Raw genomic sequence first — 25,081 nt, 5'->3', positions numbered from 1 at the left:
CTAAATTTTAAGTTTAATATATGGCTAGTCAAAAACGTAGGAAAATTGTATCAAGGAAAAAGAGAATATATTTACATTTGTTCTGTCAGTATTTTTGTTCAGGAATCTTTTTACACGTATTAACACAGTTTTTTTTTCATGTTCCCAATTTTGCAGTATAATTGAATTTCTAAAGCATTACTGACGATACGACCTTAATACGCTTGGTAGACATATTATTTATGTTCGAAGTAAAGAAACAATGAAGTTATTGGGATCAGAAATGACGTCATTTCGCTGATTCGATATTTCCTTCAAATCTGGTCTGTGTGTTACTCTTAGGACCCATATATGACCTTAGTAGCCAGTTGGTGAAAAATAGGGGACCAACAAGAAACTTTTCTAGTCTACATTTTATTAACGTAGCAGTCAATGCATTTATTTAACATCTACTGTTCTGTTTTCAAAAGTTGTAAAGTTCGGCATTCAAAATCACTCAAATTTTTGTCCTGGGTAACTTTTGTTCGGCATTTTCTAAAATGTTAGTAAAAAGTTGAAAATCGAAGAGACAAAATAGTTCTCCCCGTCCGCTTCTAAAATTCCGTACCCGCTAATACTGTGTTAAATTTCCACTGAAATTTTCTCCTGAGCACTGGTTTCCGTATCTGTATAGGTCCATACGATGCATGTAAACAATAAAAAAGAATTTTTTTAAACATGACATCAGTTCTATCATGACAAATAAGATATAATTGCTTAAGGAAGATTTTTGTCTCTTTGCGGCCAGCTGTTTATAAAATAAATTATTTGTACAAATGCGCAAGCATGGACTTGCGCAAAAATGAAAACGTGACGTCACTCCGCAATCTGTTAATTTTCATTCATATAAAGTACAAAATTTCTATTCAGCAACAAAAATAATCACCAAAAATAATGGCTTTCTTTCAACCTTGTCCCCAGAGCATCTTGTATCTTTTCTGACATTGCGACGGCGGTACGAACATGGCCTCGGAGAAGGTCAGCCCGAAATTTGGCTGTTCCGATACAAAAGAGAAGATAGGTGCTGGAGACAAGGTTGCTTTTAAATTGGTAAATGTATTAGTCATACTTCTACAAGCAGCGGATTTGACTTGGCCGATTCGCCACAAATATAAAAAGCAGCCCACCTATGGCCCTTAACAGGCGTTGCAGTCCCCAGTTGTGATGTATTAAACGCTAATGAAGAAAAAATAAGGAATGCTATGAAAAATAAATATCTAAGAAAACGAACACTATTTTCTATTACAATCGTTAACAAACACCCATATTATTTGCACATCGATAATAAATTTCTGATTTATTTTATGTAATTTTTGAGATAATTTTCGCCCCCAGACACACAGCAGATTTTCCAACTGTGAAATAGAGTAAATACTTCTCTAGTGGCTCAATTTTCCTCTTAAAAAATAAATTAAATTCACTTCAGTAAAAATCCTTTTAAAATACATTTTAAAAAAATTCATCACATACAATAAAAATACGTTTTCTTTAAAAAAAATTATCTACCTAAAAAAAATGACTAAATTTTGGCTTAATTCGCGTACTTCAGAGTCTAAGCGTTGATATTACCTTCTAGATAACGCGATAATTAGTTGTATTGATATGCAAAAAAAAAATTAAAACAATATTCACAAAAATATACATTTTAAAAAACAATCAAAATATATTACTGTAAGTTTTATTGTCATACTTTTATAATTTATAAAAAATATTAATCTCCTAGGAAAAAATGTGTGCAAGGTTTGTTTTTTGTAAATTCATTTTCAGCCGTAACACAAAAAGCTCAAGAGTTAGTAAGTATACACTGGGAAAAAATTCGAGATAACAAAAAAACCGTGAGCCTTTTAAGCTATAGCGAAAATGCAGTGAGTAGGAAACAAGCCTTAAATATCACCATGCTCTATGAACAAACATGCAAAGCTATAAACTTTCCCGCGTGAAAGGTCGTTAGAATGTTTAATAACGAATTGTGATTGGGCAATTATGAAAATTATGCGTGGTTGATAAAATATTTGATTTTTACATTGGCAAGATGTTTAGTTTCACTTACATACCTAAAGAGCTGGTAAAATTATATAGTGAAAAAAGGTGATGTCGTAATCAAAGGTTTCGTCTACCGACAATAACAAAATTCAACCACACCCCTTCACTCCCTTAATGACGTCATGCATTTTTTCCATGTCGTCAATTTCACGACGTAAGCTTCGTACTTGTTCTTTGTAGGATGCGATATCTTCTTTTTGAGTGGTAGAAAATTTTTTCAGGATCGTAATGGCTTTCTGGATATTCAAGCCGTCGAATAATTGACGTGATTCGTTAAAAGATTTCCGTAGTAACAACAAACTTGTCTTGTTTAAAGTAGTCACTGATTGAATGTTCACCATGAGATCAGCCAATCGCTTTTGATCTTGTTTTTTGTCCACCAATGAGCTCTCTGATATTGTCAAAGCCGTCTTCGATTCAACTAATAATTGGTTGGCAGTATTCGTGAGATCGTTGCATTTCTTAGCAGTTTGGATGTTTTGGCTAGTGATATTGGTTATATTTTGAATCAACTCAATAGATTGATTCCAGTTGTATGATAACTGAAGTGAAGTATGTGCCAAATTGGTGGATGCAATATGCATTTCTTTGAGCATCTAAACAAGATAAAAGGCTGTGTAAACTCAGACAGAGTCATATCATTCTACGGTGTGTTTCTTAGGACCGTTTACATGAGATTTCGTTACTTTAGGTGGTATTTCACTTTGGTTAAATTGACCAAAGAGAAATTTCAAACCGGTGCGAGTGAAATGCCGTTTTCAGTTAGTAGCCAGACTTTTTATTGTTGTGTAGAATTTCACTCATGTCACATCAGGTCTCTAATCAAAAGATTTCCATGCTCAGTTCAAAGAAACGTAAAGATTTAGTTTAGCTTTTAACATTTTTTCAGACTTTTTCCTTGTTATTGGAAAAATCTTCACGGTTGTTTGTCAATGTTTTTAACGTTTACGTTCTTTCCGTATTAATTATAATTAATTATAGTTATAATTAATTATAATTAATAATAGTTATAATTAATTATAATTAATTATATTTATAATTAATTATAATTAATTAATTCGTTAAATTGCAGTTGTCTTCCATGTTTCGTAGAAAACTTAAGAAATTCTAAACTTGTTATAAAATCTACCATTTTTAAATCAAAATGCTTACTTAACAAACAATTTTCATCATTTCAGTAAGGCATGACTTAAGTTGTCGGTATGGAAAATTTAAAAGCCGTACTTGGTTCTGAAAGTAGCCGGATCGCTACGTAAAGGTTGCACGAAAGAGCGAACATGCGCGACAAGCCGTGGCTCGCACTGGTATAATTCCGTTAAATCTTAACTAAAATATTACGTTTTAAAAAGAGAATTCAGGATAGATAAGAAAGAATAATGAATACCTGGTTTTGAATCAAAAGTTCATCACTAGCATTTCTGGACAAGTTGGATACCTTGGAAGCATTTCCCATGTATTCTCTTATAAGCAAAGTGGTCCTGTTTATTTCAGCAAAAACAAATTCATTTGTCTCGTTTACCTGAAAAAATATTAACTTGGAAGATAGTCAAAAAAGCACGTTGGTATATATAAGTTTGGATACATAAAAATCATCGAGTCAAACTCTAACCTTCCCAGCCATCATGATTGATTCATTTGCTGCTTGAGAAGCATTACCCAAAGTAACGTTGAAGTTCTTCACAACAGAGAGCAGTTGAATCGCAGTGGAATAAGTTTCGTTGGAAAGTTTGGTGGCGTTACGAACTATCGCTTGAGCTTGGTAAATTTCTGCAACTAACATTGACAAATTCTTGTTTCTTTCATGCGACAGTTGGAGAGTTGCAGATGATGTGTTCATATATTTATTTACCATACTTGAAACTCTGTTCTGGCTGTTATTCAAAGTTTGGTGAATTTCACTCAGTTCATTGATTTGCCTGGTAATTCTATTAGCTTGTTTTGCAATGTCCAATATGGCAAGACTAGAGTGATTGACAGTTCCATTTCGAACGTCCATCAATGTGTTGTTAGCAGAATGCAAAAACAGAATAGATGACTCTAAAAATGTTTCAGAGTCATTAAGAAGACTTTTTACAAGTACATTCGTGGGTTGGATAGCAGCTTTGAGGTCGTTAACTTCCGCTTGCGTCTTATTTAAGCTCTCTTCTATATCATTTCGAACCTTTCTAGCAGTAGAGGTTCGCTGTAAAACGTAATTTGTTGTGTTTAGGATCAGATATATATCTCTTAAAACTGGAGAATACACACTTTTGTAGGCTAAAGATATATTGGAAAAATTTCCCGCTATTTCTTGTAAACTGATAAGTTTTTTAGGAACAACTACAAGAGCAGGTTCAATGTTTGTATTGATTACATAGACACTTGTCCAAAGTAGATTGTACGTTGTGTTGACAATGAAGCTGGATATGTTTTCATACGACAACATCGAAGGAACTCGAGAACGTATTAAATCGATGTCTTGCGATATGTTTATTTTAAGTCGTGTTTCCATGGCATCCAATGTCTCGTTTAACATAAACAATTCCGCCATGACTTTCTCCTCCAAAATGGTAGACTCGTTGGCCTGTGCGATCATGCTCATAACAGAAGTAGTCAAGTTTATCAACAAGTTTGTGAGAGTTGTGTTGGAAAGCAGTGCGTTTGTATGAGTATTATTTTCAGTTAATAACTTTAGTTCTTTCAATGATCCTCTTAGCATGTGTACTTCGTTTTGTATGAGTCGATGACATTCTGAGCATGCTGGAAGATAACGCAAAAATTAGTGCTCAATAAACATACTTACAGGGTGAACAGTAAGAAAACGGCATAAACATGACAGCTATTTCACATAACACATTTCAGAACAACTGAAATGTGTTATGTAAAATATCTCTCCTACTTATAGCAAAGTAATCAAGTCAGAAGCTGAAATAAAGAACTCGAACGACAAAGATCATGAAATATCAGCTAGCTAGGGATTATTATAAAAAATATAATTTTCCATTGATTTTCTTCTAAAATGGATATTTTCGAGATTCCCAGACTAAGAACGACTTTTTTAATATCTGGGAGGTGGTCACCCTGTATTGACGATGTTATAACTTGAGGTACATTCTGAAACAGATATCTACTTACGTTTGCATTCATCGGTGATATTAACAGAATTTTCAGCACACCTATCACACGCACGTCCTCCAATGTCAGCTTTACACGGACACTGCCCTGTCACCACGTCACAAACATCGGACACACCAGGAATAGTATTTTTCGCAGCACAGTCACAAGCTTGTAAAGAAAAGAACGTCAGATAAAAAGTTCTGAGGATTATTAGAAATCAAATAACAATGGAAGGCTTAAACACAAGTAACATCGACATCACATGAAGATTTATGGAAACTGCACAGACAAACTGGAGTACGTTCGTTGTTATTTAGTATATGCGTCGACGTTAGTATCAACCGACTGACAAATAACATACTAAAAGACAAAAATAAATTCAGAGGAAAATTTACTTCATTCTGCAACGTTTAGTTAATCGAGCGTTATACTGATAGTTTAATACGTGAACATAAATTATAGTCAAATAAATACGTATGTACTTTTTTTAAAGGAAGAAACTTAAGCGAGTCAAAAAATCGCAAAATCAAAACTTTCGCAAATAACACCTTTAAAATTTCTTAGCGATAAACATCATTTTAATGATTTTTTGCGAGAATCAACTTTTTGCGATAGGTAAGTGTTAACTATATGTTCAAGCATGCATGGTTTAAGGAGGTCCTAAAATAGCGTGTAAAGTTACAATAACGATAAATACGCATGATTTTGAATTGCTTCAAAGAATTAGTTAACAATTATTACATAGAATCTAAACAATAAGGATGGGATTGATATAAAGGAATTTTTTATCTGATGAAAGGAATAAATAAAAATGTGCGTAAACTTTATGGCGAATAGCCCATTTCAATATATTATTTGGCCTAACTTTCGCGATTTTCATTTCAGAAAGTTTTTTTCGCTAAACTTGCTTCCTTTGAAATATTTTAAAAAAAGGATGCATGCCTCACCTCTACAACCAGAAAAATCATCATTCCCATACCCATAATAGCCTCGTTTACATGCCAGACAATCAGGCTCTTGTACGTTTGGTTCACACGTCTCACAATACTGGCCCGTGGTACCAACACGACAATTTGAACAAACTCCAGTTTCTTGATCACATGTTTGAGAGCGACCATTACATTGGCACAAAATACATTTTCCTAGCGAACCCGAACCAAACACTTTGCGAAAATATCCTGAAAATATAACGTAGTTACATAGCAACTTATAAACCTATGTTTCCAAATTAAAAATAGTTTTTTTCAATACCATTTGCACAAAATTGACAGGAATTTCCAGTGTAATTTTGAGGACACAAACATTTCTCCACACCAGAGAATTGCACACCATTTGATAGCTTTTCAACACGGCTCATTCTAAAATCACATATTTCCAAATGGCTGGCATTACCAGCTTGAACAACGATATCAATGTTTTTCACATCAAAAAGAACAGCTTGTAGGTCCAGTAAGGAAATTCTTTCTAAGACCCAATTATGAATAACATGAAATTGATCAGAAGTATTGGCTGGTAAAAGAGAAAAACTATTGTTATTTGTTCCAGTAAATCGTATCGCTAACGTGGGTAAACTTCCATTTCCGTTATGATGAACATTTAAATTTAAAAACAAACGCTGATGAAACAGGTATAGAAGATTTCCAGTGTAGCTTGCTGGAAGAGAAATAATAGGCACTGATTTCGTTACGTTCACGACAAGACAATTGTTTGCAACATCTCCAATGAAATTCGGCAAATTCCATGTGGTTGGATCAAAGGAGATATCAACTTCTTGATATCCCCCAGCAGACGTACATTGTGCAGTTTTGTTAAAACAGAAACATTTCTGACAGCCTTTTGAGTTAGTTTGATTCAAATTGAAGAAGCTTGGTTTACATGCTGAACACTTTTTAAGATCAACGTTTTCTTTGCAAGGACAAGTTCCATTATATAAATCACATTGCTGTGCAAGCGAACCCAACATGGAACAACCACAGTAACTAAAAACCGAAGGATACAGATAACAGGGTATTTAACCACCAGCTGTTCGTTCTAGGAGTTGTTGTAGCACAAAAAGTAATAAGTAACCCTAGGAAAGGGTGGTTCCTTAAAAAGCAATCCAAACTATTTTCAGGGACAAATTTCCGGATTACTGATTATATATATGTCTGTGTGTCACGCAAAATGGTGCCACAAGTAGAGAGATGCACACAATGCGGTATAAAAATGACGGGCCGTGGATTTTTTCACAGGCCACCGACTAGTTTCTAGTAAATAAAAGCAGGGGGACTCATGTAACTCCACATAACTTAAAATTTGCATGGAATGTCGAATTTTGTTATAAATATTGCACTCATAACAGTACCTGCATCCATTTTTTGTGAAGTTAAAATAGTTCTCTCTACATCGGTCACACTTAAATCCTACGGTGCTGTTATGACATAAACACTGTCCATCTTGTCGACACTGTGATGACAATGAACCATTTTTATTGCACAGACAAGCACGACAACCAAGTTTGCTTTCAATACCATAAAAATCTTTAATGCACGCATTACATGTACGAAATGACACGTTTGGTTTGCAATTGCATTGACCTGTGAATCGATCACACGCTAAATCTACCGATCCAACTGGGTCACAGGAACAAGCTAAAATGTACAATACTTTCTATATATTTCACACAAAAATCTTTAGGCCAAGAAAAGAAGAGGGAGAAGAAGAATTGTGAATCATAGATTTTAAGATACTTTGTCTAAGAAAGTAAAAGGTACCCATACAAATTAATAAATCACACAACAACCAATTTAAGCGCACACAGAGCTGAGTGCATACAGTAACTAAAAAACCAGAATATGCAACAATATAATATCCTGGAACTACACTTTAACTTCTGATTGTTGTTGGTATTCTACAAGGGAACCTAAAATATCTTCCTCAGTATTCCCTGAGGAGAGCAAAAGTGTTTCAAAATACTCGAAATTTTATCAGCACCAGTACCATAAGAGCAAAATTTCCCTCGGTTTTCTAGATTTTCTTGGTCTTATTTTTAAGTACTAAAAAATGTACAATAAGCATTGTCTGTAATAAAATATTATTTGTATACCTTGGCAGCCATTTTGTGTAAAGTTAAAGAAACCAGGTTTGCATTCATTACATCTTCTTCCCATAACACCAGGCTTACAAAGACACTGGCCGCCATAAGAATCGCAAGTCATTGGATTAACAGCACTAGTTAAATCGCAATCACATGCTAAGAAATAAATAAATCAAAAAATACACTGAAAAACATTCTGGCAGCAATATTACAATTAAAGGGGAGGAAAAGTCAAATATTAGGAATAAATTTCCCATTACTTACTTACATTTTCAGTAGATCATTTTTATTACAAAATGCTAAAATCACTTTACCTAAAGTTCCATTGAACCATTCTGCAGTAGTAGAAAAGGTGATCGCTCTGCATACTTTATGTTTATCTTTGTTTATATATCGTGACTCTTTCCAGCATGAACTAATATTTAATTTGTAAGCATCGCTCGAATTTAGATAAAGTTTACTTGCCATATAATCAGGCATAACTATAATGGAATCAATTTTTACAGGTGTTGAAAAATTAGTTGAAAGCTTGATACTGTAATTTGCTCCTTTCACCATTACAATCGGGTTCTTCCGCTGCCACATTAACGTACCATTTAGTAAAGTGATTTTCTCATGAAATAATGAGAAGGAAACAGTTTTATTGGTGTATGATAACTCCAAGTTAACATCAATATCAGATGCAGATTTAACATATCTCAGAACAAGGAAATACCTGAAATATTATAATCATAATTTAGATACTTTTAAGTGGATTGATTTTCCCAAGAATTAATTTTTGCAAGATTTTTTTTTAAAATAAAGTATAATTTTCGCAAGAAATAAATTTCGCAAGTTTTGCAAACAAAGAATTTGAAGACATTTTGTTTCTCAACTTATTATACGGTTTTTTAAGGGCTTCGATATAGAAGACATAAAGAGTGCTGAATTGGAAATTTACATTTACATTATAATGTAGATCTAGGTAAATCAAAAGAGAAAAATTAGTGTAAATCATTTTTTAAAAAGGAGAAAAACCAAATTTAGCAAGAATTAATTTTCGCAAAAATTCGCAGTGTCAATGCTCCCAGCATTTTTTGTGAGAACCAATTTTCCTTAAGGTAGTCAAGCCACATTAGGGTACAAAAACGCATGAATAAGAGCTTCCTTTCAAAATGTTAAAAAATCCCTGAATACTAAGGTTCACTAGGCTGGATCCTACTTACTCCTTCTGAAAGCACTACAAAATATTATAACAACAAAAAGTATCTAAAAAATATTTTTAAAAATACAAAACTGTGTAAATTTGCAGACCTGATAGTCTGCAAATTTAGCACTGGTATTAATTCGTTTACGACTATTGTCTGTTCCTGAACTCTAAGAATTTTTTCAGATAATCAAATAACTTGGAAACTGCATTTTAATTTGCATTAAAATTCTGAGAGTAAACGTAGGGGCCATAAAATCTTACAAACAAACAAAATTCCTTATAAGTTCAACATCCTTTTTCAATTTGGGCATCCCATTAAAACTTTAGTCATGGTTGGAAATAGGAAGAAGTAGAAATAAAATATACAAACATGCAATGACAAAGTATAAGACACGGAACTACCATAGTAACACAGTCAATATTACATGAAATTTAGTCTGTAAAATAAGCTGTTTTAAGGCATCAAAAAATTTGTACATCCTGTGACCTACCTTGCTAAAAAATCCACTGAATTAAAAGTTACTTCCACATATCCTTCGCTGGAAATTACAGCATAACCAAATCCTGTGAATGCTTGATCTGCCTTATTGGCATCTGATTTTATTTGAAATTTACCAGCACCTGATTCAGCCTCTAATGTATAGTAATCAAAAAAAGGAAAGAAATTCCCAGGAATTGTACTTTTGCATTGACTACCATATACACCTCTACGGCAACTACATACACCTAGAAATAAAAAAGAAAATAAAAGAACTCAGGAAGTTTTTAAAAATTCTGTTTGCTTATTAATCACTCATGTGTTGATTTTATTAATAAAAGTATTGTCTGCATCACAAATAAGGTACCAAATATTAATATTAAATCCATGTTAAACTTTTTTTTATATAGAACATCACTTTATATTGGTTTTGCACAGTACTTATTACTGCACAAACAGACTGACTAAACAGAAACTAAATACACAGGGCAACATTTAAGCTTTTTGTTTTAACTCAACACAATTAGTTATTTCACTTCACCTGTTATCTGATTGCATGCATTGTTTACTGACCCACCCACATCACACCTACATTCTTCACATTCATGGTCTTTCGATATAGGAAAGCTGTAAAAACCTGGCTTACATCTTGAGCAGGTACGACTATGTGTGGTGTTCTTACACATACACTGACCGGTTATTTGATCACAAGTGTTGCTTTTATCCATTAAGGTACCAAAAAGGGAACAGTTGCAGGCTAGAAAATTACCAGTAGAAATTGATTGTCAATTATACACTTTGTTTTAAAGAAAAATATTGTTTTCTAAGACAAGTTTCAATAATATTCTCTTTGTGGCACTAAAAAAATTGTTAATACAAACAAAACAGACATTTACCAGAACAATTCCCTGTTTGAATTCCAAAATAACCAAACTTGCACTGGTCACATTTGCGTCCAATAACATCCGGTTTACAAAAGCACTGACCAGCCTCTTGATCATCAGAAGATTTTTGTAAACATAACCCATTGTTAGTAACACCAGCCATGAAGCAATCACATGCTGTTACAGAAATATAATAAAAACATGAAATATCTTGCAAATTATCAAGAACAAAAAAATCTCAAAAAAAATGAAAACTTCCTACCTACACAAGCCCTTACATCAGATAATGATACACTTGTGTTTCTATAGTACAACTCTTTGCATTGATCACAGTTATATCCAGTAGTTCCATGCAAACAATCATCACATACTCCAAAGCCAACCGTGGCATTGTAAGTACAAGACTTGGAATGTCCATTACACTCACAGGCTAAGTTAAGAAGGAAATAAATTTTATTTATTACCAGCTACAGTATTTTGAAAGTTTACTTAAATGCAAAGAAAAAAAAATAGTTCAAAACAACATAATCTCACTTTTACTTGTGTATATTATGCATGTCTATCCACTCATTTTATTAAATAAGAGATAGATTTGAGAGACAAGAGAAAAGTTAAACATTTTACCCTAGTTTAACCCTTTTCAGTCCGGGGTTTTTCGAACATACTATGACCGGGGGGGGGGGCGGATTCCGCCCCCCCCCTCAATAACTTTTCATAGGATTGTTCAAATTGAATCAAACTTGGCACACTTATAGTACGTCATAAAAGGAACAAAATGGCACCATTAAACTTTAGCTTGCGTCAGCACATTTTCTGTGACGTCATCAGAAGCTTGAAAATTGTTCAAAAAATGCCACTATCTGCTTAAAATATAAATTACTTTTGTTCTAGAGCGAATTTTTACATTCTGTTTAAAGTTTCTGAAAGCTAAGTAAAAGTTATTTAATATATCTTCCGGTTTTTACATGGATCGGATAAAAAATTGCCAAAAATTGCACGAAAATCCGTTTTTTTCCGATTTTCGGGTGAAATCCGAAAAAATCGGGAAATCGGATTAGTCATGTGTTCAAATTATTCACAATGATTCTTCTTGATAAAACAAAGTTGTGTTGCAAGTTTCAAGTTCTAAGGATAATCCTAACAGGAGTTATTATATTTTCCCCAGTATAAGGACTTCATAGAGATTTTTAGGGGTAGTTTCGAGTAATGGCCAATATCAAAGCCTCTGAAAGGTATGGGACCTAAAAAATTAGCATGCAGGTGTCTAATAGATAAATGTTGAAACTCATTAAGTTTCATAGCCATATAACAAATTAATCAGGAGTTATTAAAAAAAAACCGTCAGGGGGGGGGTCTCTAAGAAAGCAAATAGTGATGGCGTCACTAAAAAGAAAGAACACTCAGTCCGGTCTGTGAATAGCTTATGGTAGGATGGGCATCCAGCTCTTTATTAATAACTGCGAGAACAGTTGATAAGATGAACTACATAAACAGGACTAGAACTCTAGGAAGTGTAAGTGTTGTGCATGGTAGGGCAGGTGTCAGGTGTGAGCATTGTAAGACCATTACCATAGCAATCACAAGGTAGATAAAACTAGGTTGCAGGTGGCTAGTGTAAATTTTATGCACTAAGAGGAAGAGCAGGTTAAGTAGTTGATATGTCCAGATCTGTTGATACGTGTTATCAGGTGTTGAGGAGCTTCCATGAGATTTGTCCAAGGTGGGATTGGTAGTGATGGATATGGAGGAGTTCACATATTTGTTACAGAGAAATTGGCAGACAAAGTAATGTTATGCCTGTGTGTTAATAGTCATATTATAGTAATAAAATCTTTTATAGGAAATTGAATCGTCACTTTTGTGTCAGTTTGTGATCTTCAGCGTGGACTTGGTAAAGAAGACAAGGATAAGTTTTATGATGAGTTAATAGCGGTAACATAAGGGCCTGTCTGATGAAGGTTACAGAGATGTGGAAGGAGGCTATGGATTTCGGAGCAAAAATAAGAAAAATGAAAGATTGCTTGAGTTTGGAATAGCAATGGACATGGTGGTTGCAAACTATGACTTATGTGATTGTCAGACAAATTGTCAGATAGATTACTGCCTGGTTAGAAAGTCAGACAAGAAGGTGGTGAAGGATGTGAAAGTTATATCAGGAGAAGAGTGTGTTTCCAAGCACAGGTTGCTGGTTGTGGTATTGTTTTGAAATAAGAAAGCCAAGGGCTCTGTCGGAAAGTTTGGAAGTTGAAGGAAGAGATTGTAGCACACAATTTAGTACAAAACTTCAGCAATTGGCCCAGGATAGTCAATGTGATAGTTAAAATTAGACTACTTTGAAGAAAAGTTTTCTGAGAAGCTTCTGATGATACCTGATACATATGCAGACCCAGGTAATGAAATAATGAATTGAAAAAGTGTATTAAGAAAAACAGGAAAGTTCGAAAATAGTAAAAATATCTGCTAACAAGTTAAGCACCGTGGTCGTACAGGTAAAGTCAGAAGCAAGGAAAACATATTTGTAGAAGTGTTAAGAAGATAAGACCAGCATAATAAGGTGCCCAAATAGCAAGGTCAATGAAGAAACCAAGATGTTTCAAGTGAGAAGTGTCTTGAATAGTACAGGGGGACAAAAAATTTAGCTTGGAAGAGATATAAAGATAATTTGCCGGAAGATGATGATGCAGTAGACAGGCCAGCTATGTAGATCAAGACAGAATGGGAAGTGTAACTACTAAGAACATGAAGATTGACAAGGCTGCAGGTATGTCAGGTGTTGTTACAGATATGGTAAAAGCGTTTAAAAATGTTTAAGTTGAGTTTATTGCAAGTCTTGCCAATCAGATTATAAAGATTGTGACTGGCAGTATAGTGTAATAGTCAATTGTTTCATGAGCAAGGGTGATGCATTTGAAACAGTTAATTAAAGTTGGTTAATAAGGTAATAAAGTTATTGGAAGGGTGATTAATAAGTTTTTTAGGTTTTTCCAGTGCATGGCACTACAGTTGCAAAATTTTTTACTCAGATAGCTTCAGGGACAGTATTTAGGATAGAAAAAGGATCTCTATTTTGCTTTTACAGATTTTGAGTATGCTTTTAATGAAGTGCCATGTATAGATATTTGATTGGTTATTAGGGACTTAAGTGTGGGTGAGTGGCTAGTTAAGATGGTTTAGTCTATGTACAGCAATGCTATAAATTCATGTAAGGACCACAAGATTAAGTCCGCAAGTGAGTCAGTTACATAACCTGGTTCAAGTTTGCAATGCAAGCACAAACACAAGCAACATTTTTTTAAAGTAGCTTTTTCTACCAGCTTTTCTTTAAAAAAATTCTATTTTCAGCACTTTTATAATATTATTCACTTCAAATTATTACAGTTTATTTTTATTTTTGAGAATATTCTTGGGTTTGTTGCATTTGGCTTTCTTTGCGTTTTCTGGTTCACACCACAAAAATTATGCTGAAACGTAGAAGGTGTTCACAGTCTTTTTCTTACGTTTCTTTCACAAGTATGAATCAGCTTTATGTGACTGATGTCAAACAATCACGGTTATGAAACTTATGGAAAAAAACTTTTAGAAATAAATGTCATCATTTATTTCTAAAAGTTTTTTTGTATGCATTTTGATTACTTTGTTGTGACATGGATACAGGCATAGTAGGCTAACATTGGTGGTCGTTTCAAACATATCTATGAGGTCCGCTCGTAATTTCCTCATTTCCAGAGACATCAAATTTGCTTCTGGCAAGGTTTCATTTTTAGGCAAAATTAAACTAACCTTTCTTGACCTAAAATAATGATGGGCAAACTTTCTAATATAGTGGCCTTTATTATAAAAAAAATCAAACCTTCACAAGGGTTTGGCTTTGTTGGTGATTCAGCATGCTTCCATGGTTTATTGTTATATAATGGTAGACACATTTCACAGTCAATTCCATCAGTATTATGTTGACAATTACATTTCTGCTCATTGATGTTAGGGCCAAAACAATAAGGGGCATGCCCATTACAATGACAACGACCCTTAATCTGAATATCACTTATATCGTAATAATATTGGTTCAAAAATGGTTCTTGATTTATAACTTCATTACCATCTGTCCAAGGATACTCCAGTGAGATCCTGAAATCAGTGGCCTTTAAATATTGCTGTGTAAAGTTTGTCCAAAGGTTATCTGCTGTATAGTGTGGTTCAAATGTTACTTGGCTTCCTTGAACAGCTGTGACACTCTTATCTTCAACACAGTAAACATCTAAAGCAGTTTTAACACTGCTCTTCTTAGAAACATTAGGGAACCTATAAGTACAGTCATCTGCATAATATCTGTAAGGGATCCACGTCAAGCCATAATCACTAGACTTTTCAAATACAAATGCATGTGGTTTACTAGAATAAAATGTAACCTTTATCGTGCCAGTCAAATCATATGTTTTATTCATTGACAAAGTTAATTTGACTTTTAAAATGTTGTTCACCAATAAGGATTGCTGTTTTGCATCCCACCAGGTTACCGACTGCCACCATGTTTGTTTAAAACCAGAAGACGGAAAGTTTAAAGGGTTCTCATTATCTGTTAAATAACGAGAAGGGTGTCTGTGTAAAAATGAAGATGCATTGCACTGGTAACAACCTAGAGGCTGTGAAGTTCTGCAATATCCACTTGGTGGTGTGCCACAAGTCATATTTGGTGTTACATCAATGATACGTCCGTGACCTAATTTTTCAGGTCCTGGCCTGCACACAATAGGCTTGAATTTAAAATCATAGCAACTGTAGCCCTGTGCAAATGTTTTATTTGTCAATAACAAAACAACAAGACCAAGAAGAGAAATAAACAACAACATTTTGAAACATTAAAATCCAAAACTTGTTATAGCTGGGTCATTTTGTTCTCCACAAATTGTTTTATCATCATCATTCTCTAAGTCGCGTTTTGTTTAAAATCGTATTAACTAAATGTATATAATATTTCTCAATCTAATTTTCCTTTCATGCTGGGAGAAAACCATATAAAAAATTAATAACGCAGCTAAAGATAAAAGGTTAAAAAAATAGATAAATACAATAACATCTGCTTCCACTTCTCAGTCGTAAATATAAAATCCTTTCACAACAAAAGCAAATAAAACAATCAATCACAAATCAAATCAAATAATGTCAATTTCCAAAATCAGTGCTTCTTAACGCGCGCCTGATTTCTCGTACTTTTCCTCGCAGATTTGATTCAGGGTATATGTACAAAAAATGAATTTACATTGAAATAAATATTTTAGTTATAATACATATTCTAGGCTTTTTTTTGTTTTTCAAATAAAACATTAACCTCTTTTATGTAAAAGCATATTACAAAAATTTATAACAAACCTTTTATTGCAGGATTTTCTTTTTATTTACCCCCGTGTGGTCTTATGTTTTGATGATTTCAGGAATACCAACGAAAATATAAAACATGAACGATATTTTCCATGTACAAATCCTTAGGAAAAAGGTATTTTATGGTAAATGTTGAGAAAAGGAAGCTTATAGGATACAGGACAAACATATAGTAAAGAACAAGGTATTATTATGTAGACGAAAGTAAAAAAATTATTACTATAATGAATTCTATCTATTTTGATCCTTGATCCGTATTTTATGTCCAAAATGGTAGCCCAACTATGAATGGATCTTTTTAAATCGGGTTCGCGAAGGATCAGAGGATAGCAAGGTAAATTTAGTAAAAATCTTACTGTATCTCATGGATCAATTGGGTTTACAACTAAATATGTATGTCCCTATGTGTAACAGAATGTAGGGATCCAACTAAGCATTTTATTTTAGTGATGGCGTCTTTATATGCGTGTTTACATGCACATAAATACAGAGGAAATGGAAATCAGACGTTCAGTCAATACTTACTTATATTTCACATATCGTTATTTTTTCTATTGTTGCTGTTGTAATAACTACCAGTAAATAGTGAATTTCTTGGTTTACATTATAAACAATAGCCAGGTCTTGGCCTTAAAGCTTAGCTACCTAGCTACCTATGTGTTTTACGCCAATTCTTGCGGTTGGAATGTCCTCTTCATTGCTCTCCGATGGGGTATATGGACTTTTCATGGTTAAACCTTCACAGTAGAAATCTTAATTAAACAGAATTTACAAGCATAAACGGCCTTAAAATTTCACAAAATGGCAAAAATTGAACAGTATCTAAAACATTAAGATTTGACTAAAAAAAAGAAAAATTCCTTGAAAAATCCAGTATTGTATTTATGAAGGTTTCACCACAAAAACATGATAACAGCATTTGTACACCATTTCGTAATGGCTGCTTAATCTGAATACTGGCCCCTGATTGGTTTAACCAATATTATGACGCGTTTTCGACCACAATAATTCCTATGCTGCTTCTGTGCCATATTCAGTACGGCACTTTTCCCCGACCGGGGCTAATCACCCGATCAAGGGAGTCCGCAACTATCAAATTAGTTCAAACTTACCTGGATTGGGGGAGTACTTTTTGAGAAAAAATTGTTTTGTAAAAGGTCCGCTGGACAAAAGTGCGGGCCAATTTTGTTTATATGAAGTCACGTGCGTATCTTGTGCCGATTCACCAATTAAAAAAAATCACCATGCCGTTCTGGCGCTATTAATGTTTATTTATGTTGGATCAACAACATGGTAAATTACTATTTGTTTCTGGCTAACAGGGTAAAAAGATTTTATTTTTTTGATGTCTTAAAGCAAGCAAGGATAGCTAGCTTTTGAATAAATGAGTCTTTTATTACGGTACAGATGACAGACTTACAGGATGACAGACTTACATACTTACAGGATACACCAAAACAGCTATCAAGACAACATAAATTTGTAGCTACTCCTAGCTAGCTTAGGTGACAAATTAGGCTAGCCAAAGCAAAAAACTAATCAAAAAATATATTTCATCATCATTCTCCGCTTAACGTCCGTTTTCCATGCTAGCAGGGGTTGGACGGGGTATATTAATGACCCTCTTCCAATCTGATCTAGACTGTGTTAGATCCAAACTCAACTTCCTCTGTATCAAGTCTGTCCTTATAACCTGCCAAATCTTTCTCGGTCTGCCTCTGGGCTTTGCCCCAGGAACTATCAAGTCTAAATTGTGAAAGAAATAATGATTGATAACCTATAGCGCTAGCTAGCTAAAGACATAAGAAACATGTTATTGGTGTAATGTCTTCACATATATAAAATAAACTATGAGCAGGCGAACCCATATATAATGTGGAAAGATAGGCCAAAACTTTTGTGAAATATGTCATAACCCATTACTCACCTGATCAGGAAAATGTGCAGTACTGATATTGAAGGTTTTTTATTTAAACTAGTCTACTAGGTATATTAAAGGGCCAAATGTTAGGGGTTTTACAGTTGCTGTACCCTGTTTATGTTTCCTTAGCTACTTGATTTTGGATAAAGTAACAAATCTCACAGTCAAAACTCTTACTGACTTTATCAGTCAGGGACAACCACAAATTAGACTTACGCCCAATTAGGATAGTAGCTTAGGAGATTTTCCATGGACTAGTTAGGAGATCATCTCCTATTTAGGAGATTTATTTTCTTCTTTTGCGATTATCTCTAGCGAGCAAATATTTTATAGTTTACTTTGCGGGACTAAAAATTATATTCAAATGTCTATGGGTCGCCTTATTAGACGAGAAATAGTCACTATGCAGCACCATGTTGAAAATATGCACACAGGAAATTTAGCCTTCGTCCAAAAGCAACCGTTGCCATAAAACAAAGGTGTCGTAACACGTGCATGCATTCTAAATCAAAAAACACTAAACGCTATATCTTCTGACAGCGCAAATAATAAAGAAAAATATATTTGGGCCATCAAAAGGAGGTTCTATAGAATATTTTTAGCTAATAAAATTGTTACAACTATGCAGCAGAACAGCAATAGGCAGAAAAACCATGTTGATAGCCTAATTAGGAGAGATAAATCGCCCAAATAGACCATCGTAGACTAATTAGACTATCATAGCCTAATTTACGGTTATCCCTGACTGTTTATTGTTCCTAATGTTTTTAAAAGTTCTGTGTATAGGTGCGCATCCTGACGAGCAACAAAAGAAGGACCACAGGCCAAAATGGCTATTTGCAGTAATTTATACATTTTTATGAATATAAGATTGAAAATGCATTAATTTTTTTTTCTAGACTATTGCCTTCTTCTTTAGGGCAGATTTTGCTAATTTTAGCGCCAGTCTTTTTGTTTTGCTTTATATTTTCAATCATTGTAGTCATTGTCTATATTTTTTATCTGTGGACATGTCCATGTTGTTAATGCAAAATCTAAAGTTTACGTCCAACGCAACTCATCTATTATACAAAAATTTCCCCATAAGTTCCCTATTAAAATTTGTATAATCACGCCTATATTTAAGATGGCGATTAAGCCTTGCTTAGTTTATCTTAGTGCTCAGTTTTAATTGCAAGTCAAGAAAAAAAAGATAATTTTTGTGTGCAACATAGATTGGTTATTTAGATATTCTTAAACAAATTTTAATTTTTTTTTATTATCTCATTCACAATTAAGACTTTATCAACACTATTGTACTCACCTCAAAGAATTACATTAAAAATTCGAAATGATTATTCACTTTTTGTTAAAACTTATGGAACTCTAGATATATATAGCTACAATTTAAATATTTATTTTTCTTATTGCTTGACTGCCGTCTTGCCAGTCTTTGACCTTTTTCTTTATTAAAAATTTGCATACTAGTCCCAGTGTTTTTAGTGGCACATGGCCCTATTGTGTATTTTGTAAGTAACACTTTAATTATTACTAACTGTTATAGTACAGATGTAATAAAATAAATGTTCTATATTAGTTCTATAAAAATAAGGTACAAATGCTGATTTACGAGGTTTACCTTAAGGCCGGTTTCCATACAACTGCATTTTGCGCCCAGTCGTAAAAAGCGCCGTGACTTTTGATCTACGCATGCGCATTATCAGAATAATGCCACTGACCTCGCGCTTTTGTATGCGCTGGGGCGATTTAAAAAAGTTAAACAGGCTCTACTTTTTGCGAGCTACATTTTGCGCTTCAGCTTAACAGCCAATCAAAAGGTAGCAATCTACATGAATTACGAAAGAATTTTTAATTAGATCATTTCAATATGGCTAGCAACATCTCGTTTCTGTGTTAAATTTTTGTCAAAACCAAATGAATGTAGAGAATCAGAATATATATCAATCAAGTGAAGTAGATGAGAAACAAAATAACATTAATGAGTCTGTGGAGGCACAAAGAAACAACATTGTAAACAAACTTAAAAAGACTACTCATGATCTGACGACATTAAATCCATAAGCAAAACGTTGTATTTGATTCTTTCTATGGAAAGTCGTCTCATCCACATGTTTTTCTTACATGTTTTACAACGTTGTTTATTTCTACGCCATAAAAATATTGCTAGGACTACTCTCAAATTTTGCAGCAACGAATATCGTCTGTTTATACATCAGCCATTTTTTGCAAAAAACACGTGAGCAAAAATCGCTAAATGGAAATGGTTCGGTATATGTGATAAAAGTCGCGGCGCATTTTACGACTGGGCGCAAAATGTAGCTGTATTGAAACCGGCCTTACGATAGTAATGTACCATACATGCTTTTCTAAGCACTCATCATGAAAGTGTAGAGCAGTTGAGAAATATAAGGTTAGCATGCTCTAAATTTAAAACACCTCACATTTTTGTATCTAAACGTTCTTAAGAAGAAACACACAGCATTCATCTTTGCATTTCAAATTGGGAAAATATCATATAAAAGAAAGCTTTAATTAGACAGTAATTACTGTCTCCTAATGTATCAGGGAATACATTGATGTAGTTTTTTTTAATCGTATATCATCCACTGAGTAACTTATTTCTCATCCCCAAGGATTGTTAGATTTTTCTTTTTATGTATTACAACCCAACAAGTTTGGCAATACTCATTTGAGCATCATATCCTGTCTAGGTCAACATCATGTTATAGTCCAGGTCAACCTGTTTTTTAAAATAAGTTATTTTCAATTAAATAAGAAATGCACACACCTCCTGCTAATATTTTTTTATTGCTTAGACAGCTAGTAATATCATGTTAATTATTTTTTAAAAAAAACAAAATCATTCATGTAGAAATAGATTTGGATTTTTTTCACTTTGTTGCGAAGGCGCGTTAATTATTTTTGGCTATAAAAGTCATTCATTATAGTGAATGAAAGTCATTAATTTGACCAGTACATAAATGTGTAACTGGGTCGCGTGCCACAAAAAAGGCTGGAGATTGTCTGAAAAGATTAAAATGACAAGAAAAACAAAATTAAAAAACAATATCTTTGGTTACTTAAACTTCTGACAAAAAGTGGACATTGGAAATTTATCATAAAAAATTTTTCTAGTTATTCCAACTTGTAAAAAATGCCTTGGAATCCCTTTAATTATTTTGTTCAGCTTGTGGTAATACATTAACTAAACCTGTATTCCTATGCAAATGTTTGTAGTCATTTTTTTTCCGAGGCACACAAGATTTACCTTTTAACAATTGGTGATTACTGGGGTAAATTCTTCAAAAAAATCCATATTTAACTCTTCCCTAGCATTGCATTGAAATCTAGATTGTGCTAAGATTGTTACTCTTAATTTAGAATGATTATCTCAAAGGCGAACCGAATAGCCATATACGAGTCGTTATTCAAGGATGGTGTCATGGTAGCTATAAAAGATTTTAATTTGGCTAAGCATGGTGATCAGGAGAAGGTCAGAAATCTAGAAGTTATTAAAGCCATGCAGGTAGGTGAGATTAACAAAGCTAATAAATATTTCCTGGGTTTTAATTATGCATCAATTCGTAACCAGTGATTTTTACCAGTGAATCCCTGGCTCCATTCTGATGCTATAAAAAGTGTATCAATTCCTCAACAAATGGGACAATTATTCTTTTTGTTACTTTTCGTGGATACTACACATCTCTTATGTCTGTGGAAAACCCAAGAAATTTGTCTGACTGAAGATCACATATTATTTTTGTTGAACGTTAAAGTTTTTTTTACATGCACAACGCCTAATTAAAAAAGGTAAAACTGAAAAAAGTGTTGCATCAGGCCCAGCCAGAAAGATTGACAAGGAGTCAAGATAACTTGATGGAACACGAAGTTTTCATATTACCTATCTTCTTTTGTCTCAATGTGTGTTTATTAGTTTGTTGTTTGAAAGCTGAACAATTTTCTAGAGTGCTGATCATGCATCAATTCGTAACCAGTGATTTTTACCGATGAATTCCTGGCTCCATTCTGATGCTATAAAAAGTGTATCAATTCCTCAACAAATGGAACAATTATTCTTTTTGTTACTTTTCATGGATACTACATATCTCGTTTATATTTTTGAAAAACTCAGAATTTGTTTGACTAAAGATCACTCATCATTTTTTTTAAATGTTAAAGTTTTTTAAGAGTACAGTATCTTATTTACAAAAGGCAAACTGAAACAAGTGTTGCATCAGACCCAGGCAGGAAAAATGACAAGGAGTCAGGATAACTTGATGTAACATATAGTTTTATATTGCATATCTTCTTTTGTCTCAGTCTATGTTTATTAGTTTGTTGTTTGAAAGCTGAACAATTTTCTAGTGTGCTGATTATGCATCAATTCGTAACCAGTGAATCCCTGGCTCCATTCTGATGCTATAAAAAGTGTATCAATTCCTCAACAAATGGAACACTTATTCTTTTTGTTACTTTTCGTGGATACTACATCTATTTTGTGTTAAAAAAAGAAATAGTCTAATTTTGTAGATCTGGCTCTAAATTAGACTTTTTTTTATTTAGTCACAGCCAAAAAACTGGCAGAATAGTAGGTTAATCAATGTGTGTTTATTGATTGTTGTTTCAAATTTGTTTTTAGTCACTTAAATCTCGTGGATATGTCAGAGAGAACTTCGCATGGAGACATTATTATTGGTATGTGACAAATGAAGGCATTCAATATTTGCGTGATTTTCTTCACCTTCCACCAGAGATTGTTCCTGCAACATTGAAAAAGTCGACAAAACCATCCGATGCACCAAAACCATGGGCCAAAGGTAATATTCTCTCCTTACAAACATTCCGAAAGCCTATAATCTTGCCTAAAAACATCCCTTAACAATTGGTTAAGTCTGCAAGGCATATTCATTTTCCTTCAATGTATCCAAAAGGATAATGTCTCGTTTATTAACATTAACAATATGCATTAAGCTGACATCATTTGTCTGATGAATCTGTTGCATTGCAATTGAATTTAAGGACAAATAATTTGAAAACAAGGCGATGATGCCAGTTACATTTATCACCTGGGGCCAAAATGGAATCAACTTTCTAACTTGATGTCATCAAAAACCTTTAAATCGCATTATCTCTTCAACCGTTCGTCAAAAGGACATTATCCCATACACTTTCTCTATCAGCATTTTAAGCTTTATACAATATAGGAATGGATAAGCAAATTTCTAAAAAAGCTTTTTTGGTGTCATTGCTGCCGTTGTTAAAATTAATGGCAGATATTTTCCATTCTTTTGTTTTATGTCTCATTATTTGATCAGTTAGTTTTGTCTCCATTTATTACAGTTATTAAAGTAAAGCTATTGCAATGCACTTTAAGTTCGAGGCAATAACATGGAACGCTTAGTAGGAACTGCCTGGAACTAAAATTTTAAAGCTCAGTCAATCCCCTGTTTGGGAACCAAGTAATTGATCACCTTTAAACCTTTAAACCCCAATATCTTTTTAACCGTTCGTCGGAAGCATACGATCCTCGATCTGTGTTTTAACCTCTGTGCAATAGAGGCAACAAGTGAACAAAGTCTAAAAAAGATTTTGTATGCATCGAGGGCTTATTGTTGGCGATAGTAAAATGCAAACGATGAATCTTACTAATCCTTACGTGTGGTTACAAAACCGCGTTTTTTTGCAAAATATCTGAATTTGATCATTTCACAAGTAACATTTTCCTCGTAGGTGGTGACCAACGAAGCTCTGGACCACGTGGAGGAGATTCTAGCCGTGACTCCTACAGACGTGATGGAGGAGCATCAGACAAAGCCGGAGCAGGGGCAGACTTCAACCCTGAATTCGTAAGTCTTTTAAAATCATTGTACAAATGTCCGTCTTTTTTATTCGACCCAATCTGGATTTAATTTTCCACGATTTAGCGATGCAAACTATTTTCCTTTGCAAACTGCTGTTCGTAGCTGGGGTAATGCTCAATAAGTTTTTCCGTAAGAAATGCAACTAAATAATAATTGTGCGTTTTGCACGAATGTATTTTAACAACCAACATCAAGAGGGAAATTTTTGGCATCAAATTAATTTGGCGAATCAAAAATTTTGCCTAAAAAATATGAGTTTTCTTCATTCAGGTTTAACAATTCGATATATTTCGTGTTTATATATGTATATGTATAGATTTTTTGTTGAAATCAATGCGCTAAAAATCTGTTTGATCAAAGTGCTTTTTGATATTAAAGGAATTGATAAATTTGAGTAAATTTCTCCCAGAACGTACTTCAAATTTGAAAAAAGGCTATTTTTATTAGATAGTGTACTTTTTTATCGTCTTTTGACCCAAATTTTCTTTAAGGAAAGGGGTGTCCTTGATCAGTGACAGTGTTAATTTACAATAATTATGGTTAGAGTTACAAAATTTAATTCTAATTAAAGTACTTTTTCTTGTTTTTTAGCGTGCTGGCTATGGTGGTCTGGGACGTGGTGCTCCAACTGGTGGGTTTGGTGCACCTCCCTCGTAAATATATAAAACATTTTCAAATCAGAAATATAGTTGTGTTTGATTTGTCCTACCTTATTAATAAATGCAGTGGTAGAATGCAACATTATTTTCTTGCTTCTTTCGTCACTTTTAACCGACGAAAAGTTTTAACCCCCTTCCAGAAGAAAACATTTCTTGATTTTTTTTTACTTATTTGACAAAACAAATGCTAATCAATAATGAGTGTTTTTTTCTTCATTTTCAAGACATTCTTCGGTTTCTTCTTCCTCGTCTAGTACCTCAGTGCTAGTACTTTCTATTTCAATGTCAATTTCTTAAATCACTTTCGTCGGAGCTTTCAATAATCCCACAAATAAGTTCCAACCCTTACACATCAGTCTGCCAAAAAATTCCACTTCACATAAGTTCAACACGTGGTACGCTGTTAGAGTAAGCGAGCAGTTGTCAAACGGAGTTGCACCTGGTGATGTCAAAGTCTCTCAAGTTAAGTGATTTGAAGCC

The 25,081-nt window shown here is 33.7% G+C and overlaps 2 protein-coding genes across 2 annotated transcripts; one reads left to right on the top strand and one right to left on the bottom strand.

The window, feature by feature from the left end:
* Nucleotides 1-834: 834 nt before the first annotated feature.
* LOC130612058 (laminin subunit beta-1-like) lies at nt 835-15,763 on the bottom strand. The gene is made up of 14 exons (XM_057433347.1): nt 14,635-15,763; nt 11,047-11,214; nt 10,797-10,961; nt 10,442-10,657; nt 9,914-10,148; nt 8,548-8,948; nt 8,243-8,389; nt 7,502-7,787; nt 6,409-7,136; nt 6,105-6,335; nt 5,176-5,325; nt 3,671-4,800; nt 3,446-3,580; nt 835-2,657 (listed from the first exon to the last, which is right to left on the bottom strand). The coding sequence occupies exons 1-14, from the start codon at nt 15,629-15,631 to the stop codon at nt 2,151-2,153; spliced, it is 5,496 nt and encodes a 1,831-aa protein (XP_057289330.1). The 5' UTR covers nt 15,632-15,763; the 3' UTR covers nt 835-2,150.
* A 642-nt stretch (nt 15,764-16,405) lies between these two features.
* LOC130612383 (40S ribosomal protein S10-like) lies at nt 16,406-24,676 on the top strand. The gene is made up of 5 exons (XM_057433688.1): nt 16,406-16,494; nt 21,463-21,607; nt 22,721-22,898; nt 23,812-23,927; nt 24,534-24,676. Exons 2-5 carry the CDS (start codon nt 21,464-21,466, stop codon nt 24,597-24,599), a joined length of 504 nt encoding a protein of 167 aa, XP_057289671.1. The 5' UTR covers nt 16,406-16,494; nt 21,463; the 3' UTR covers nt 24,600-24,676.
* The last annotated feature ends 405 nt before the right edge of the window (nt 24,677-25,081 follow it).

This window comes from Hydractinia symbiolongicarpus, chromosome 10 (assembly GCF_029227915.1).
Source record: "Hydractinia symbiolongicarpus strain clone_291-10 chromosome 10, HSymV2.1, whole genome shotgun sequence".
In the NCBI taxonomy this organism is placed as follows: Eukaryota; Metazoa; Cnidaria; class Hydrozoa; order Anthoathecata; family Hydractiniidae; genus Hydractinia; species Hydractinia symbiolongicarpus.
This window is presented reverse-complemented; position numbering and strand designations above follow the sequence as displayed.